The sequence below is a fragment of the Manis pentadactyla genome, chromosome 11, assembly GCF_030020395.1.
Source record: "Manis pentadactyla isolate mManPen7 chromosome 11, mManPen7.hap1, whole genome shotgun sequence".
Classification (NCBI taxonomy): Eukaryota; Metazoa; Chordata; class Mammalia; order Pholidota; family Manidae; genus Manis; species Manis pentadactyla.
The window spans coordinates 44288764-44308040 of NC_080029.1; the positions used below are offsets into that span (position 1 = coordinate 44288764).

Sequence of the window (19277 nt, forward strand, 5' to 3'; positions counted from 1 at the left end):
GGAAAAGAACAGCTTACAAATTATTAAATTTACACTATTTGCAGTGACAAAAACTATCAAAAACTTCAGAAAAAACATGAAAGTATTGATTAGCCAACATACAGAAATGTTAGTTAACAACAACCAATTCTTGGTGTTAAAACACACTATGTAAAACAAAGTGAGATAATCACCTAATCAGATATCCAAACTGAGCTGCATACCACAGTGATATTTATTAGAACTATAAAAATTTTTTAATATATAAATTTTAAAACATTCCCATTTATTCTTTAAATAACATGAACACACAAAGTATAAAACTACACCCAAGTCACACAAGTCAGAGCACAATTTTCAAATCATGCTGTCCAAGTCATCTGTTAATTGTTAGAAATTACTGGTGTGATCTTTTGATGTATCTGTGACAAACTAAGCAACATTTGAGCTATGATTTAATGACAAACCAAACTCTTCTAATAATTTCCCCCATTTAATTCAAAGACAACAGGTGAATCAAGTCGATTATATATTTTTTCCATAACATAATAGCATTCACAGTAAATCTCCCATTCCCTTCTGCTGAACTAGTAGAAATTAAATCCATTTTTTTCTAGCCCTAACTAGTATCAATTAAATCCACTTTTTTTCTAGCCCTAATAGAGATTTTTATATTCACTATTTCTATTATCACCTAAACAATGAAAATTACTTATTGGATTATCATATTCAATTATCTAGCTTAATTTTATAAGATTTTATTCACCTTCAGTCTATGGTACTTTGAAAATATCAACTGGTTAGATTCCAATGATCAATAAGTTAGATGTTATTGAAAGTTATATTATTTAGGTTTATCAAATAAATGTATTTTCATGTAACTTGGATAATTTCATAGTTTTTCTCTTGAAGTATTCTGATTTCAAATTTGATTCTCTTAAATATTCTTTGCTTTTCTATCATATTTTCCTGTATTTGGTTTTATATCCTCTATCACTTATTATAATGTCAAATAAATCTATTCATTTAATAATTGAACATTTTCTTTCTTCTAAAACCAGAGAAATAAGAACGGTTATAATAGCATGTTACAAAGCCAAATCTCCAAAATATTTAATTATCCAAATGCTATCTCGAATTTCTAAATATATATTAAAGTGAATATTGAAGTCTTTATGTGATTCCCAAACTGAGCTGCATACCACAGGCTGCCTATTTAAAGGCAAACACATCATTATTTCAATTCTAAATACTTCATTATTGCAATTCAAGTTCTTAAGTATGTTATTTTAACTTTCTGGAATTTTATATCAAATATCAAGAAAAAATGTTAAGCAGTTTATTTGGTTTTTCTCTCTCTATGGCGTCATCAGAGGTAATTAAATACAACAAATAAGACAGCTTCAAATGAAAACATCCAAACGTTTTAGAATTTCAGCTGAGATTTTTTTTTCTCCCTAGCACAATGCCTGTATTTTTGTCACAAAATTCATAAGGCTTTCATGCAAATATTTCTCAGTGATACCATTTTTCTTCAGTATGATAATAAAGTTTAATATATTTCATATGTTATTTCTTTAGCTCCATGAAAACAACCATCACCTATCTTCAAAGTCTTGAATATTTTTAAGTAAATTATTAATCCACTTCTATACGAAATGGCTGGAGCTTTATCAGTACAGACTGAAATTTTACTGTCTTGATTTATAAGTTTTCAAAAAGTTGTTTCCTAATCTCAACAGATTAGGTCTGAAAACTCTAAATTCCTATGATACCTTTATATGAAAACTATTTTTTGAAGTCTTAATAAATACTTTAAGTCAGAAAATTAAACTGTACATAATACATAGTGGTGGTATTTCATAAATACTTTTTTCCCTTTGTTTTAGCAATGCTGATAAAATGTTTTTAGAAGTTATTTCAAGTTTTTGGAAACTGATTCATGTTTTTTTTCCAGTTTAATGAGATATATCTGACATTATAATACTGTGCAAATTTAAAGTACAGAACATGTTGATTTGATATACTCATACATTGTAAAATGATCGCCACCTTATCCTTAGCTGACACCTCCATCATGTCACATAATTACCATTTCTTTTTGTAGTGAAATTCTTTAAGATCTACACTCTGGGCAACTTTTAAGTATATAAAACATTATGTTAACTATAATCACCATGTTGTACATTAGGTCCCCAGGACTTACTCAAGTTAGAACAGGAGTTTTGTATACTTTAAGCAATAAATATAGAAATTTTATACTAGGATATATACAGGCTATATAGAGTATTTGCCTTTCTCTGATTATTTCACTTAGCATAATGGCTTCAAGGATGATCCATGTTGTTACAAATGGCAGGATGTCCTTTGTCATAGGAGAATGATATTCCGTTGTACATAATGAAATACCACACTTTATCCATTCAAGCATTGGTGGACACTTACATTGTTTCCATACTTGGGCAATTGTGAAAAATGCTGCAATGAACATAGGAGTGCAGGTATCTCTTCAAGATCCTGTCTTCATTACTTTTAGATACATACCCAGATACGGCATTGCAGGGTAATATGGTAGTTTTAATTTTTTGAGAAACCTCCAAACTACTTTTCATAGGGCTGTATCAATTTACATTCCCCCCAACAGTGCACAAGGGTTCCCTTTTCTCCACATCCTTACCAACACTTGCTATCTCTTGATGTTATGATAATATCCACTCTAACAAGAATGAGGTGAAATCTCATTGTGGTTTTGATTTGCATTTCCCTAATGACAGTAATTTTGAGCACTTTTTCATGTACCTGTTGGCCATCTGGATGTCTTCTTTGGAGAAATTTCTATCAGATCCTTTGCCCAGTGTTTTAATAAGATTGTTTTTCTGCTATTGAGTTCCATGACTTCTTTATATATTTTAGATGTTAACCCCTTATCAGATATGTTTCGTGAATATCTTTTTTCCCATTTGTAGATTACCTTTCATTTTGTTGATGGTTTCCTTTGCTGTGCAGAAGCTTTTTGATTTGATGTGGTCCCACTTGTTTATTTTTGCTTTTAATGCATTTGCTTTTGGTGTCAAGTCGAAGAAATTATTGCCCAGGTCAATGTCAAAAAGCTTACCCAATATGTTTTATCTTAGGATTTTTATGGTTTCATGCCTTAACGTTCAAATCTTTAATCCACTTTGATTTTCTTATACCACATAAGATAGTGGCTCAGTTTCATTCTTTTCCATGCAGCTGCCCAGTTTTTCCAACACTGGTTATAGATGAGACTGTCTCCTCTCCACTGAGCACTTTTGGCTTCTCTATCATAAATTAACCATATATATGGAATTCTGGGCTCTCTATTCTGTTCTATTGACCTATGTATTTGTTTTTATATCAACACCATACTATTTTGATTACTATAGCTTTGTAATATACTCTGAAATCAGGAAGTATGATGCCTCTAGCTTTGTTCTTTCTCAAGATTGTCCTGGCTACTTGGGATCTTCTGGGGTTCCATATGAATCTTGATATTGTTTTTTCTATTTCTGTAAAAAATGCCATTGGAGTTTTGATAAGGATTGTACTGAATCTGTAGATTGCTTTGGATAGTACCGACATTTTAACAATATTAGTTCTTTCAATCTATGAGCACAGAATTTTTCCACTTATTTATGTCTTCAATTTCTTTTATCAATGTCTTACAGTTTTCAATAGACAAGTCTTTCACTTTCTTGGTTAAATTTATTCCTTGGTATTTTATTCTTTTTGATGTAATTATAAATGGGATTGTTTGAATTTCTCTTTATGCTGTTAATTTTTATTATACAGAAACAATATACTTCTGTATATTGACTTTCATCCTGCAATATTACTTCATTTATTCTAATAGTTTTTTTGTGGAGTCTTTAGGGTTTTCTATATATAATATATGTCATCCTCAAATAGTTTTACTTCCTTTCCCATTTGGATGCCTTTTATTTGTTTCTTCTCTAATTGTTCTGGGTAGGGCTTCCAGTACTGTGTTGAATAAAAGTGGTAGAGCGGGCATCCTTACCTTGTTCTAGATCTTAGAGGGAAAGCTTTCAGTTTTCTACTGTTCATTATGATGTTAGCTGTGGGCCTGTCATATACGGCCTTTACTATGTTGAGATAACAAACTGGGTGGAGAGGGAACTTGAGTTTTTTTAAATATCATAAGTGGATATTGAACTTTGTAAAATGCTTTTCCTGCATACATTGAGATTGTGTGATTTTTATCCTTCATATTGTTAATGTGGCATATCAAATTGATTGATTTGCAGATATTAAACCATCCTTGCATCCCAGGAATAAATCCCACTTGATCATGGCATATGATCCTTTCAATATGATCCTTTTAGGATCCTTTAACATACTGTTAAATCTGGTTTGTTAATATTTTGTAGAAGACTTCTGCATCTATGTTCATTAGGAATATTGACATGTAATTTCTTCTCATGTATCTTTGTCTGGTTCCTTTCTCTTCCATTTTTTGGAAGAATTTGAGAAGGATTAATTCTTTAAAGGTCAGGTAGAATTCATCAGTGAAGTTCTGTGGTCCTGACTTCTGTTTGTAGGGAGGCTTTTGATTACTGATTCAATCTCTTTACTATTAATTAATTTGTTCAGGTTTTCTTCTTCCTGATTTAGTCTTGATAGGTTATATGTTTCTAGTTAATTTGCCCAGTTCTTCTAGGTTGACCAATTTTTTGGCATGTATTTGTTCACAGTAGTCTGTTATGACCTTTCTATTTCTGTGTTATCAGGTGTAACATCACCTCTTTCTAATTTTACTTGAGTCTTCTTTTTTCCCCTGGATGCAGGCTTGACAAACAGTAAGTGCTTCAGAAGTAAATTCTGCTACAGCCTGTATGAGTTCACACTGAAATTTATATTAGTTGCTCTGCTTCTCAGTTATAATTATATTACTCACAGACCAATAAGGAAGAGTTACAATATCTTATCAACCAGTAGCGCTGTTCTAGTGCAAACAGCTTAAGTGCAGTCCAGTTGCAACAATCATATTAAATGGCCCTAATTTTTCTCTAAATAGTCACTTCAAAGCCACTGATACTTTCCATTTGGAATATGCCAAGTGGAACAAAGTGATACTCAGCTACTTTTTGAAAGTAAAAATAACCAAAAAAGGAGATTTCAGTAAGGCACAATCTAAGAAGGGAAAGCCATGATGAAGAGTTTTCCACAGTAATGTTGCTAAGTTTAAACCATGTCTGCTAGCAAAATATTTGCTTATCAGGCACCATCACCACTATAATACTACTTACAAGTTAAATAATAGCCAAATAGTTGCTCCACATCATTAAAAAGAAAATGAACAAATGTAAATCAACTGAAATTCTCCATCATATTATGCCATTTCCTCTGTTTAACACACCTCAATGTCTTGCCTAAGCAATAAAAAAAAAATTCAAATTGTTCAAACAGGACAAGAGCTCCAGATCTTCCTACCCTCCTGGCTAACTCCCTCTTTACCCCTCAGCTTGAAGCTCACATGCCATGTCTTCAGAAAGCCTTCGCTATCTACCCAGTTTAAACTCTGCTCCCTTTTCTCAAGCACCTTATTTCTTTGCCTTCACTGTGCTTTTCACAATACACAGTTAAATATGTATTCACATGATTACTTATTGTTTGCCTACTTGATAGACAATTAGCTCCATGCAGATACATTTGTTCCAGTACATCCAATACTTAACATGATGCCTGGCTACAGAAAAGTGCTAGATATATATTTGTTGAATAAACGAATGGTGAATAAATTGCTGATTTGCCCTATGGCTATGTAACCAAACTGCCAAAAGTAAAACAGGACTTTAGGTTTTTTAAAACACATTATGTAAGAGGACAAATATCTTTGAGTATTACTATTCCAAGAGCAAATATGTACACAAAGATTACACAAATAGCAATTACACAATAGCAGCACATACTTCCCCATCCTCATCTGAATTAGGCTGGACATTGGCATGCATGGAAGACTAAAAGGTCCCATTTCCCAGCTGTCACTACCATCAGCTAAGGGATGCGCCTTGGTTTGCCCCCAGATTGTGGGGCAGAAGGGGGAAAACAAAACAAAACACAGTCAAAAGGCCAAGCACTCAAATTCTAACAATGACAACCACACCCACCCTTTTAAGGCCCCACTATTACAACTCCAAACAAAGTGGACCCTTTCATTACAAATACTGCAGAATCAAATTTCAGAGCAAACTACTGCTGATTCAGGTCAAACAACTTTTGCCAAGGACTACCACATACCCTGACATTCTGGTGGGAAACAGGGTAAGCAAGAAGGAAGACAAGGAAAAGAGTCCATCAGAGCCTGGGAAGGGCCCACAGCCAGGGACTCATGAAGAGGAGTGTCAAAAAGTACGAGGGAAAAGGAATATGGGGTGAAGTCAACACATAACTAGAAGCTAAGCAGGCTAACAACTGTAGCAAATAAGGGCAGGATAAAGGGCTGGGTGTCTGGATGAGATTAGATAAAAAGTATATGTATATACAAGTAAGATGAAAATAATGGTCACTTTCAATGGCAATGGCTATAATGTCCACTATATCAGTGAAAAAGTAGAACAGAGGTGCCAAGTCTCTGAAACGGAATAAGTGAAAAGCACTACGAGCCATGGATGCTAATGTATGGTTTACTAGGGGCTGAGGAGAAACAGACTGGGCTGGGTAGTGAAATACACATTGAAATATGCAGAGAAGTGAATGGCGGGTCCATGAGGTCAGGAGAAGCAGGCAAAGAGGCAGTTTACATCAATAATGTAGGGTTAAAAAAGAAGAGACTGAAACATAAACAGAATGAAATCACTTCTAATACTGTGAATTGGAAGAGATGGAAAAAAGAGTATATTGGTGAAATACCAGGAATCAGATGAGGCAGCAGGAAGAACATCTGAAGAAAAGGTAAACATGTAACAGACTTTGTCTAGGGGGAAACCGAGCAGGAGGCAGCAGGAGTGGCAGGAAAAATCTGACCAGGGGTGGATGGGAGTATGAGAGGGAACAGAATGGGTGAGGGATCTGTAAGGTGCTAGGGTCTTGTAGGGTGGGTCACTAGGTACAAGGCCCTCAACATGAGTGAGACGCACAAGGGTAAGGCAGTATGAAGTAGTTGATTAGCTCACAGTAAGGAATTCTGGTACACTCATGGCTCTTGGTCGTGGTTGACTGACTCGGACTAGGTCTATCAGGTTGTAATTTCTGAAAACGCAAAACCTTTGAGATAGAAGGTAGCTGGAGCCGAGTTACTTTGTAATGTAACACCCTTGAAAGAATATCCTTGTTAACCTCTATTGATACTTCAGTTGTCCTCTCTCTCAAAACCTAGTGACTCAACTTTTCCCCCAGATTATGAGAGTTGTTAATATCCTAACTTTTCATCATTTCTCCATTTGGGTTTTTTTTTCAGCCAGAATCATTTCTGCTGCTTGTAACTGAAGTATCTTGCCTGATTCAAGATGGCCCCTGCCTATAGCCAACTCATTAATTTTATAAATGAGGAAATTGAAGCCCTGAGAATATATTTTTGCCAGGTTACAAAACCAAACCTCAATTTTCCCTATTAACTAGAACTGTGGGTGACAATTTTAAACAGTTTTAGACAGCCAATTCCCAGAAGAGTTACAATTTAAATAGCTTTGGGTAAAATAATAGGCATCAAGATGAAACATAGAAAGCTAAAACTGTAGCAGATGGAGGTGGCTAATAAGGAAGAGCCACTGATTTTCCAATAGTAGCTATTAGAAGAGATTTCATATTCTAGCCATATCTCATGTTCTATCATAATATGAAGCCAGAGTAATCAAGATATCTGGAAGTTTTTCTTAGTATCTGAAGCCAATTTGATTAACTGATTCAAAAATCTGACTAAAAAAGTAAAAAAATTAGAGCCAAAGGAAAGAAATGTCAACATACAGACAAAATTATAAGGATCACATCTGAGTTATCATCATATGCTTAAAAACATTTGTCCTGCTATCCTTCACCACCAAAAAATCATGGACTCGAAAATGTTTCTCAGCCTTCCAAAGTTCTGTTGCTAATTCACTTCCTCCTTTTCTCAAAAGCTTTGTAAGGCTGATTTCCTTTGTTTTCCCTACAAAGTGTTCTTCCTTTCCTCAAACTTTTACTTTATTTCCCTTTCTCTAGCCAAAAGCTTGGACCCTAAATAGCAATCTTTCCTGTTTCCTGTTTTCTTGGTGTTTACTATTTTCTGATCTAACCATTCCCCTCATTAATACAAAACAATTTTAATTGGTACATTCCAGCAAACTTTTTCCATGGCCCTGCTTCAGACACAAGAGTTTTTTTAAATAAAAACACTAACAAAGGTGATCTGTTTCTAAGCCTGAGTATAAATACCACATGTGCTCCCATGAAGCTATTCATTTCTCTTTGAACCATGGTTTTCAGTAAAAATGGGAATCAAGTCTTACTTACTCCAGATGGTCCAAATCCATTGTGATAAACAATCATGTACAGTCAGTGCCCCACGTGAAATACTTCAGGTAAATAGTATTTTATAGAAAAGGAAGTATATTAATGAATTAAATAATTTGTTTAACTAAAAGAAAAACTGTCATAAAACAGCTAGAATATTAACAATCAGAATGGAAATTCAGGTTTTCTCCCACTCATGTATCAGGAAATAAATGAAATAATCATAAAAAATTAACATTTTATATACTTCAAATTTATGAGATGAAATACATATAGTAGACTTATTATATCACTTTGTTCTGTTTACTTCCAATCTTTCTAATAATTACACAAATTCAATTCCATGTACATATAGATTATGTGAAAACATCCACTACTCAATTAACAGAAGAAAAATCTTAACGCTATTTATACCAAGATTTAATACAAAAATTATTTAGGATAAAGAGCATTTACCTTTCAACCATACCTATTCTAATCGATCTATGTTGGTTCCACTATATCCCAACACAGAGGTTCATCACAGGGTGAAGGGTGGGGAGGATTTGCCCACCCACCCCAACTCCAGTAGGGTATATGTGGCAATGTCTGGGGACATTTTTGGTTGTCCACACTGATAGTGGCAGTTGGGGGTGGGGATGATGTGCCACTGGCATCTACTAGGTCAAAGCCAGGGATGTAGATAAGCATATATTGCATAGGACAGCTCTTCACAGCAGAGAATTACCCAGCTTCTAATGGCTGAGAAATTCTGTCCCATAGAGGAATAAGATGGAAAGGAAAAAAGCAGCTGATAAGGAATAACCATGAGTCCTGTCTGCCGAGGTCCACCCCATTCTGCAGGAGCCACCTACCTTGGATGCCTGTGGGGTGGATATCACATGGACCGTGCTGGGTTTGACTCCATTGGCCTTCGGCCGTTTATAAAGAGCAAATCGGCTTTTCCTCCGACCTCTGTCTCCATTAGGTAAAGCACCGTTGTACCTATAAATGGATATGAAAGAGTTTATTTATTTGCAGGTTTAAAAGTCTTAAGAACTAAAGTTAGATGGAATAAGGGAAAAGGAATGGTCGGTCCTAAAGAGTTGCCCACTAGATGCCCCACAGAAGAAATGGGCTGCAAAACAGACTTTGGCTATAAAAAATTCAAATCACTTCTAGAAACTTAAAAGTGATATACAAAGTAATTACAGGTTTCCTATTCTATGAAGTCAGACTCTTCAAATCTTTCTGGAAAGAGACAGAGTATAAATAAGTACATGAGAATTCTGCAGAGGCTGTATTAGTGCTGGCTCAATTCAGCAAGCATCATTCCAACAGACCCCAGAGAAACACTCAAGAAATATTTTTAAATGAACTAGTCAGAAAATAGCATGCTAATTAAACCTCATATCTCACTCTCAAATCATGTTAACATCTGCAGGATCTTTATTTGTAAGAAAACCAAGTTCGGTTACATTCTTAAAAGCTCCAAGTTCACTACATTCATTGCTCATTTCCAGTTGAGCCCACGAACTGTCAAATAGCTTAAAAAGTCAGCTGGAAAACACATGTCCTCAAGCCGACTGCCTGTATCAACGCCTTGAGCTAGTATCAGTGCTTAAAGGAGACGCAGGACTGCAGTTAGTGTTTCAGGTTTAAGTGCATTCTTAAACTCTGGATTGGTGGGTCCTGTGTGATCTGACTGTGGACTCATGTCACCACACTGACAGGACTGCTCTCCACCTCCCCTTTGGGAGAAGTTCTTTTCAAGAGAAAAAGAGAACTGAAGGGAAAGAAGTCATTTTAAATGTACATGGGTAAATATGACTGCTCCTAGGCTGCCTTACACACTCACAGGCAGGGGCAGCGGGTCTGATAGCTGCTGCTTCTCTTAAGTCTTGCCTCTGCCACTTGTCTAATCACACACAGAAGGAGGACATGGTGGCCAGGACAGCAAAGAGGACAGAAGGCCCACAGAGAACAGGAAAAGTTGGAACAAAGGGGTTTGTGTTTGTTTTACAATTTGGTAGCAATAGTATGACAATGGATTTAAATTATCACCAGAAGTTATTCCTGCTGTGTTTTTAATGTTTCCACTGTCATCACAAAGGAATGTCAGCTACATAAAAAAGTCTCTAGAACACAGAGATAATTTATTTCAAGTCTTATTCCTCTTTTTTCTGAGCCAAGATCAGGATGTACATTATTTTCTTACACATATTTGTGATTGCCTTTGTACATACTGCACATCTCTGTAAGTAAACAACCATTATAAACTCACTTTGCTTTAATATATTTTCATATCACTTCAATCAAAATGAATAATCTGTATTAAAAGAAACATATGTGAATCAATTAAAGCCAGAATTTCAAACAATTTAGAGGAACATGGTCATCACTGAGGCCTAGAGGCAATTGGTACAACACCTGGCAAGGTTTCTTGTGCCCCTCACATTTTCCCAGTTCTCTGCTGCATCTTTCTCTCAGCTTTTCACTGCTGGTCAACAGGAATTAACCTAGGAGAAGCATGGCAGATGTTTTACAGGGATCTGCTCACAGCACTCCCTTCTCAGGAATCTCTCTCTTAACTCCCTGCAGTGAGCCCCTCAGCCCATCTGAATGAAAAGGCCAGGCCAGGGCCCCCACCACCACCCTGGAGCTGAACAGCTGGGGGCGGACACCTGGCCCAAGCTGGCCAGTGACATTCTCAGCGGCTGAGGGACAACCAGCCCTTCTCTGTGGGTAGTTGGAGCTGTAAAATGTTAGCACAGAAGCTGTGGGGACATCACGATGTTACATGATGAAGAAACAGAGAAGGAAGGAATGAAGCAGATGAACAGAGACTAGTAACAGAAAGAAACGGAAAGAGGATCCTTAAAGGCTTCCATTGATCCCGATGTACTCTGACCCTTGTACATGAAATTCTTTCTAGTTTCAGCTAACTCAGGTTGGTTTCTGTACACTACAAAGCCATAACTAGTATCACGGGGGAAAAAATGAAAACAAGAAATGTCCACCTTAACATATGCAGAAACATTTTAATTTAATTTCCTGGGCACAGATACAGAGATATTGCAGGTTAAGCAAATAATACGCTATGTACTGACTGCCTACCTAATACACCTAGATGATGATCAGTGAAAAATCCCACTGGCAGTAATTAAGGTTAACAGTGGAAAAAACAGTGTCAAGATGAGAAGTTGCTAATTAGGTTAAGCTACATGGTCAATGATTCAATATGTATAATGCTAAGTGCTAGAACTATTATGATGAAGACCAGCGTCCCTGCGTTAAGAGCTCTCGGCTTAGAAGCAGAGAAAGGCACAATGTGTAAAGGTAAAACACTCATGCAACAAGACACACGTAGTCGCACAAAGCACATGGGAAGAGGCATTAGGGAAGGCCTCATGGAGCCGACTTTGCTTAAACTGTCTTGAAATCTGAACAAGACTAAATGGGGGATGTGGGGCAACAGTATGTACAAAGGCAAGGAGGAACGTAGGTAGTTCAGTACGATGAGGGCATCAAGTTCAAGAGAAGTAGGCTAGGAGAGTAAAAGGTATGCAGGGCTCAGATTACAACCGCCCGGTACTCATAAGGGGCAAGGCTTTTCACCCTGTGGGGATGGGGAACTAAACTAGCATGACTGGATACAAACTAATCATTAGGGCAGCCCAGAGCAAGATGGACATCCAGGTAAGACTCAGGATGATCAGATGGGAGAACTATCCTAACCACAGGGTAAGGGGTTGAATGGTGGCCCCAGAAAGATGTGTCCATACTCCAGAACCTGTGACTGTGACCTTCTTCATAAAAAAAGTCCTTGCATATGTAGTTAAGAATTTGGAGATGAGATCATCCCAGATTACTGGGGGCCCTAAATCCAATGACAAGCATCTCTGTAAGTGACACACAGTGGAGAGAGATGCAGGGAGAGAGGTGACCATGTGAAGATGAAGGCAGAGACTGGAGTTAGACAATTGCAAACCAAGGAATGCCTGGAGCTACCAGAAGCAGGAAGAGGGACAGGAAAGACCTTCCCATGGGGACTTCAGAGGCAACATGGCCTTGCTGATACCTTGATTCCAGACTCCACAACTGTGAGTAAGATCTACAGGTGTAGGCCACCATGTTTGTGGTAATTTGTTACAATAGCTACAGGAAACTATACCACAAAGCAGCAATGGTGGAAATGAGATGGAGAATTAGACAGAAATGGTAGACAGCTGTTTTCAATGCTACGTGGACATCAGAATCACCAGGGAAGTTTCATAAATATACATATACCCAGGCCTAAAGAGCTCCTGCCTCAGCAGTTCTGGGACAGGGCTCCAGGCGTGCACACTTTACAGTGCCTCAGCGGATGCTCACAGCTGAGCCCTGGACTTTAAGGCAAACCAACAGTACCTGGTGACCTGTCTGGCTGCAGAGAGGGAGGGACAGAGAAGGAAAACATCATACAGGCTTCTGGCCTGGGCCAGGATGATGGCCTTACTCAAAAGCAAAACAGGAATTATGAGGATATCTGGGGAAGACATGTAGGAGGCAATTGAAGTGACAGACCTGGGTGTCTTCACCATACAGGTGTGACCAATGAAGTCATGAGCGTAAATGAGGTTACCCAAGAAAAAGGTACAGAAGAAAGAAGACGGCAAGGACAAACCCAGGGAAATACAACCATTTAAAGAAACAATCCCTTTGCCATCACAGGCAGAAGGACCAGGAGAAAGTTTTATCATCAAAGACAAGAGAATGTCAGCAGTGTTAAATCAGTTAAGAGGTCAGTTCATAGAACACAAAAGCATAACCATGATTTGGAAAAGATCAGGACTGGTGACCTCACCTTCTTCAAAGCAAACATCCAAAGTGAGAACAAGCAACCCCCACCCCACCCCACCTCACCCCCACAACCCCCCAGTCTCACTCAGTCTCCATTCCTATCTTCTCAGGGCCAAAAATCGTGAAAGGGTACTCCACTCCACTGTCCCCACTTCCAACACTTGCTGATGCTTCAATCCACTATCATTTATTTGATCTTTGCATCCACATCTACAAATACAAGTCACTTGTCACGCACCCACCACCCTATCCAACATTCTCCCCTGCACGTCTCCCTGTGCTCTCCTATCAAGGACACAGTGTGCTAGACTAGAGGTGGCCACAAATTCCCATTACTTCTCCCACTGACAGCTGAGTTTAATTACCTTCTCTCTAAACCCAGGCTGTCCTTAAGCGTCTAGTTAACCAACAGAATGTGGAGGAAGTAATGTTCTGAGACCTTCGTAGGCAGGTCTGAAAGGGCCTGACAGCTTCTGACTGCAAGCCTTGCAAGCCTTGAGCATCCATGTAAGAAACCTGGGACCACCATACTGGGGAAGACACATGCAGGCACTCCAGTCAGCAGTCCCAGCTGAGCCCAGTCTTCTAACCAGCCCGTTAAGACACCTGTCATGTGAGTGAAGCCATCTTGGACCATCCAGACCAATCCATCCATCAGCTGACTACCACCAAATGATCTCAGCTGATACCATATGGGGAAGAATTGCCCAGCTGAATACTGCCCAAACCCCTGACCACAGAATCATGCAATAAATAAAATGGTAATTATTTCAAGCCACTAAGTTTAGGATAGTTGGTTACACAGGAACAGAATGCCTAGGACAAGCCCCAACCCTTCAACACAGCCTCCCTCTTCCTAATCTAAGTCAGACATGGTCACCTCCTCCTGAGCATCATCCCAGAATCTTCCCCTTGCCCTCCCCATCTCCCCATGTGGCCACTCTTCCCCCTAGGGAACATGACACCCATTGCCAGCACCAGGCACAGTGCGGGGGCACACGGCAGGCATTGAAACCCTGCAAGCTGACTACATGACAGGACAGGAGGACTATCTTTTGTATAGTGGAGTGGGGCCCAGACATAAAAATGAAATTCTGCTTACAAAGGCAAAAAGTAATTATTCCATGAAAGAAGGTCAGAACGGTCCCTGGCCTGGCAAGCTTTTCAGTCACTAAATTGGTAGAAATAAAATTTCCAAGTGCTGCTGACACACCTGTTTCAACTGATAAACAGAAAGTAGTTGTAGTTTGAGTCAAACCTGTAAGTTGCCTTTCAAGTTCTGTAAAAAAAAAATTCCAGAGACTTAAAAATATCCACTTATTTAGTAAGCACATGATAAAAATTTAACTCTTCATATATGCAAAACAAATAGTTAACAGAAAAGTGTTTTGGAGGTTACACAGGTTTATCATTCATTTGCAAGAAACCTCAAAATAATAAAGGACTGTTCTTGGCTTAAAATTCAGAGTTCACATATTAATGTCTTTTTTAATAGCATTTGCTGTGCACTTACTATGTGCAAAAAAACATTGTAAGGTAGGCATATGATGCCTAGTGGATTGAAGGCTTGAATGGCTGGAACACAAAAACTTGCATGACGAGGAAAGGGCAGACAGGACATGAATCCACACCTGGTTTTGTCCAACTCCAAAAATCAAACTCTCCAGTAGAAAGCACCAACAATTCTTAAGTTCAAGGCATTTTCTGTCATACAACACAAAGACAGTCTTGAGACCTGCCACCTCAAAACGGATTTGTCAAAAAGAATTTTCTACAGGAAAGAGGGTGTCAGGGGCTCCCAGTCACATTTTGGAAGCAGCACATTTGATCTAACTAGCCTGAACTCACAGAGCAGCACCCACGTGGGAAGGGGGAAGAGAAGGCAGGCTCCCCAAAAGCAGGTGTCCTGAGCATCCAATGATCACATCCCAGAGGCAGCCTGGCTTCTTACCACAGACTGAAGGCTCTGTCCTCCCTCGAAAGCAACATCTCTGTCACTGGCACAGATGAATCACAAGCAATCACTAACCATAGGATGAACAGTGACACTAGAAACAGGAGACATCAAGGCATGGAGGGCACAGAGTCTGATAACACCCCTGCAGCTTGGCACCTGTCAGGACAAAGCACACACTCACTACCATAGTGAGTCCGCTACTACATCTCTAAGAAAATGCATGTAAACCAGTATGGGCCTGACAGCAGCTTTATGTTATTACAGTCCCAGCTCATTATTTAAACTGTCATATGCATCTGGATTTGCCTGGCCTGAATGAGCTTTATATATTAAGCCCAGGGACCCAGCAGTGTTTATTCCTCAGTGTCTAACAAATGCTACATGTTGTATAGACTCATAAAACAGACTTTCATTTCTAGCCAGAGAACTAATTATGGCAGCACCATAACAGTTCATCCTCTATGATAACATGCTGCAGCTTTTTAAACATCAGAGAATCTTCCTGGGCAGGGCCTTCAAATGAAAATGCTCAATGCTCCATTTCTGGTTGAAAATGGTCTTTGCTCCAAGAAACTCCTTAAGAACTATTGAATATGAGAATATATATATATTTGCTCAAGAATGCATCAAATGAGATGCATGGGGTAGGTTAGGCCCCAGGACTCAGTGCTAAGGGGTTACGAATACAAAAAAATCTTGTCTCCTGACAGACTCAATCAGGTAGAGAAGACAGACCAGGTAACAGTTATAAAATGACAGTGATAAATGCTAATTAAACTGAGTCAGAAAACAGAATAGTAAATTTTGAATTAGGAAATGGTGACATGTCTTGGCAAGCCCTACACATGCAACTTGAGTCATGAAACCTTAATGGTCTTCATACCAGACCGTGACAACACAGATTAATTTTGTTTATCTTATACCATTTGGATTGGATGCTCTATGAGAAGTTTCCCATTTCTTTGTATACCCTCTTCACCTCCACACAGTACCCTAAAATGAGGAAGGACTCTATAGAACAGTCACAATGTTAGTGTGGAAATAATGATAATGGTGTGGAAGCCAAAAGTCTGGAATTCTAGCTCCAATTCTTTTCCTACTCTGTGTGGCAACCTTACCTAAGTGAGTCTGTGTCCTCAGCTGCAAAGATAGCAACAGAGTTACAAATTCAATTTTAAAGAGAGACTCCCAAACGTCTTTCAAACATTTCAATTCAATATGGACACAGAAGGCATTTCATCCAATGGAAACAGCAGCATCCCATCTCAGAAGGGTAAAAGTTGTGGCTGTTATTTTATCTACTGGCTTCTATATCCTGCTACAGTTCCAAAAGACTCCCCAGTCTTTATGGCACTTGAGATGTGACAGTTATACTGTTAGGTTGCCTTTTTCTTATCTTGAGGTTTTTTAGCTCCCAAATCTCAAAATATTTCCCAAGGCTAAATATTAAAAAAAAAAAAAAAAAGTTTTTAACATAGAAACACAGTATTGCCCCCACATAAGTAGGTTTTAAGCTGTTCATCCAGCATTCATACACCACTACCCACTCTCATCCAGGCCCCCTGCAGCAAAAGGTATAGTGTGAAGGTAAGAGCAAGACTGTATCCCAGCTCTGCATCCAGTGCCGTAAGACTCTAACTAGTCTCTGGACCTCTCAGAACCTCACTTTTCCCCGTAAAGTAGGAAGAAGGCATAAGGTTCTACAGTTTAGATTCTGGTGCCCTGTGGTGTTGGAAGTGGGGCAAAGCCATCTAGCTCAGGAGCAGACCCCAGCCTCGTTAGCACCACACCTACACTCACCCCTGGACAATCAACTCTGTTCTTTCCTACATCTATTCACTTCCCATTGACTCGGAGGGTTATGCTTCCCTACCTGATCTTCCTCCAACCAGGCCATACAAAAGAAAAGAACATGCAAAGCAAATCCAGTTTACCTAAGAAACAAAGGGAATGTTTATGAAAAGAACATTATCGAATATTTAGCCATTTGCTTCTTTGCCATCTTTCTCTTCCCTTTTCGACTTCAGTCTTGTCACTGAGTCACATAAGATTAAGTTCTTTACTGTACTGAATCTTTGACTTTTGAGCATTGTGGGAGGTCCAAGAGCAGAGCATTTTTCAATAATGCCTAAAGATATGCTAAGCACCAGGAATAGGGAAGGTATTTCTTACTTTTAAAACATTAAAGGCTACTTTTACTTTGCCATTGTCTCCAATAGCACAATTCATGAACAACCAGATGAAGATTTCTCATATCTTCTTAAATTAGTACTACCTTATATTCATTCCATGCTTTTCGTGTTTCACCAATAATTTTGAAAAGCAGACTATATCCACATACTCCTTCAATCACTGTAACATTGTTTATTTTAGCCTCTCATCACCTAAACTAAGATGTTAAGTTCATAAATTGTTAAGTGGTAGACTGAAATATCAGTTCCGATTCCTTACTCCTTGAAACATGTCCTTTGCCGTGACTTTGTAGCTCCAGGTATCTTCGTCACCCTGGACTCTATGTTGGGCCATGTGACCTGCTTTGGCCAATGAGATGTTAACAAATGTGACATAAGCAGGAGCTTCAAATGTGCTTGGCAGTTGGGATTATCCTCTGGTACGTCTGCCACAGCCACAGGAAGAATATGTCCCAGCAGCCTGCCAAGGAGGGTGATCTGCCAAGGAGGATGAGAGATACCTGGAGGAGATCCAACCACATAAATAAAACACAAATAAAAGCCACTCATCACATCCCAGAGTGAAGCCACCTCAGCGTACCCACAGGTTAATGAGAATAAATGACTGCTGTTTAAGTCACTGAGTTTGGGGATGATTTGTTATACAAATTATGTGGCAAGAATTAAATGATACTCTGAATTTCAAAAGCAAATTAAGTAGTTTCTTTAGTACCTAAAGACTTTGGTCTGAAGACAAAAAATATATTAAATAAATGCCCAAAAGTCTTTCATATAAATAGACTTTCATTCTGAAGGAAGAAGTCTAAGATTAGAATTCCAAATGTATTCTTTTTAAATGGCTATGAGAGATGGTTTTTTTAAATGCATACTTCTTAAAGAGGATGATGAAATCAAATTGTATGTCTTATTTTTTCTTTTCAGTAAGTCATTATGTCAGTTGCAATCTGCGGTCTATCAAATAAGCTACATAATGTGTGTATACAAAGGTCTTAATCTCTAAAAATCAAATTTAGACAAAAGAATTAGGATAAAATTACTAATTAGCAAAGCACTGATTCTTTTAAATCTGTTTACATACAATTTCTACTATAGTAAGTGTCCTCTAAAAAGTGAGCACCTCAAAGCTTGTCTAAAAAAGAAGCATCTTAAACTAGCATTAGGCCCATCATCTTATATACACTAAGCTATGGACATTTTAAATAAAGAACTTGATGGTACAAAGAAATTTGACTACTGACCCAAAGTCTAAGAATGAAAGCCAAAAACTGAAACACTGGAATTTCTTCTGTACCACGATAACTACTCCTAACTACCAAAATAATGATTTCCTCTTTTTTTAAAATTTCATGGCATGCCTCTGACGACTCTGCTAAAAGAATCACACTGATATATGCTTTACTAGTGTTAACCTTAAAGTTTTAGAGTATGCATAGGGAATTTTTAGAAATTCCTAAAAATATAGACATGCTAGAAAAAGCAAATCCAACTTTTTATCCTTATACAGCAATGCCACACACATTACTTGCTAAAGTGATAATTGTTGCATACAACAGCAGTTAAGTTCTCAACACAATTTGTTGTAGAACACACTAGCTTTATTCAGTTACCCATAATAGAATTTGGGGTGGGGAGTGATTTTATACCAAATATAAATACTTTTGAAAGAACTACAAATCAAAGCCATTTGTAGCTGTATGTCATGCATATTTATGCTACCTAGATTCACCCCCTTTCATGTAATTTTTCTAAACATTTTTCTCCTTCTGGAATAGCTGAAGCAAAAGAATAGAAAATATTGGAAATAAAAGTGTGTATAAATCAAGTTTATCTCAAAAAATGAAATCACTCTATAAGCACAT

The 19277-nt window shown here is 38.0% G+C and overlaps 1 protein-coding gene across 2 annotated transcripts in view; it reads right to left on the reverse strand.

Moving 5' to 3' along the window:
- The window catches only part of PELI2 (pellino E3 ubiquitin protein ligase family member 2), a 207435-nt gene that overhangs the window by 147092 nt on the left and 41066 nt on the right, over positions 1–19277 (reverse strand). For both annotated transcript variants that reach the window (XM_036918612.2, XM_036918601.2), the window contains exon 2: positions 9303–9432. In XM_036918612.2, the coding sequence (XP_036774507.1) occupies positions 9303–9432 (130 nt within the window). The remainder of the gene's footprint in view (positions 1–9302; positions 9433–19277) is intronic.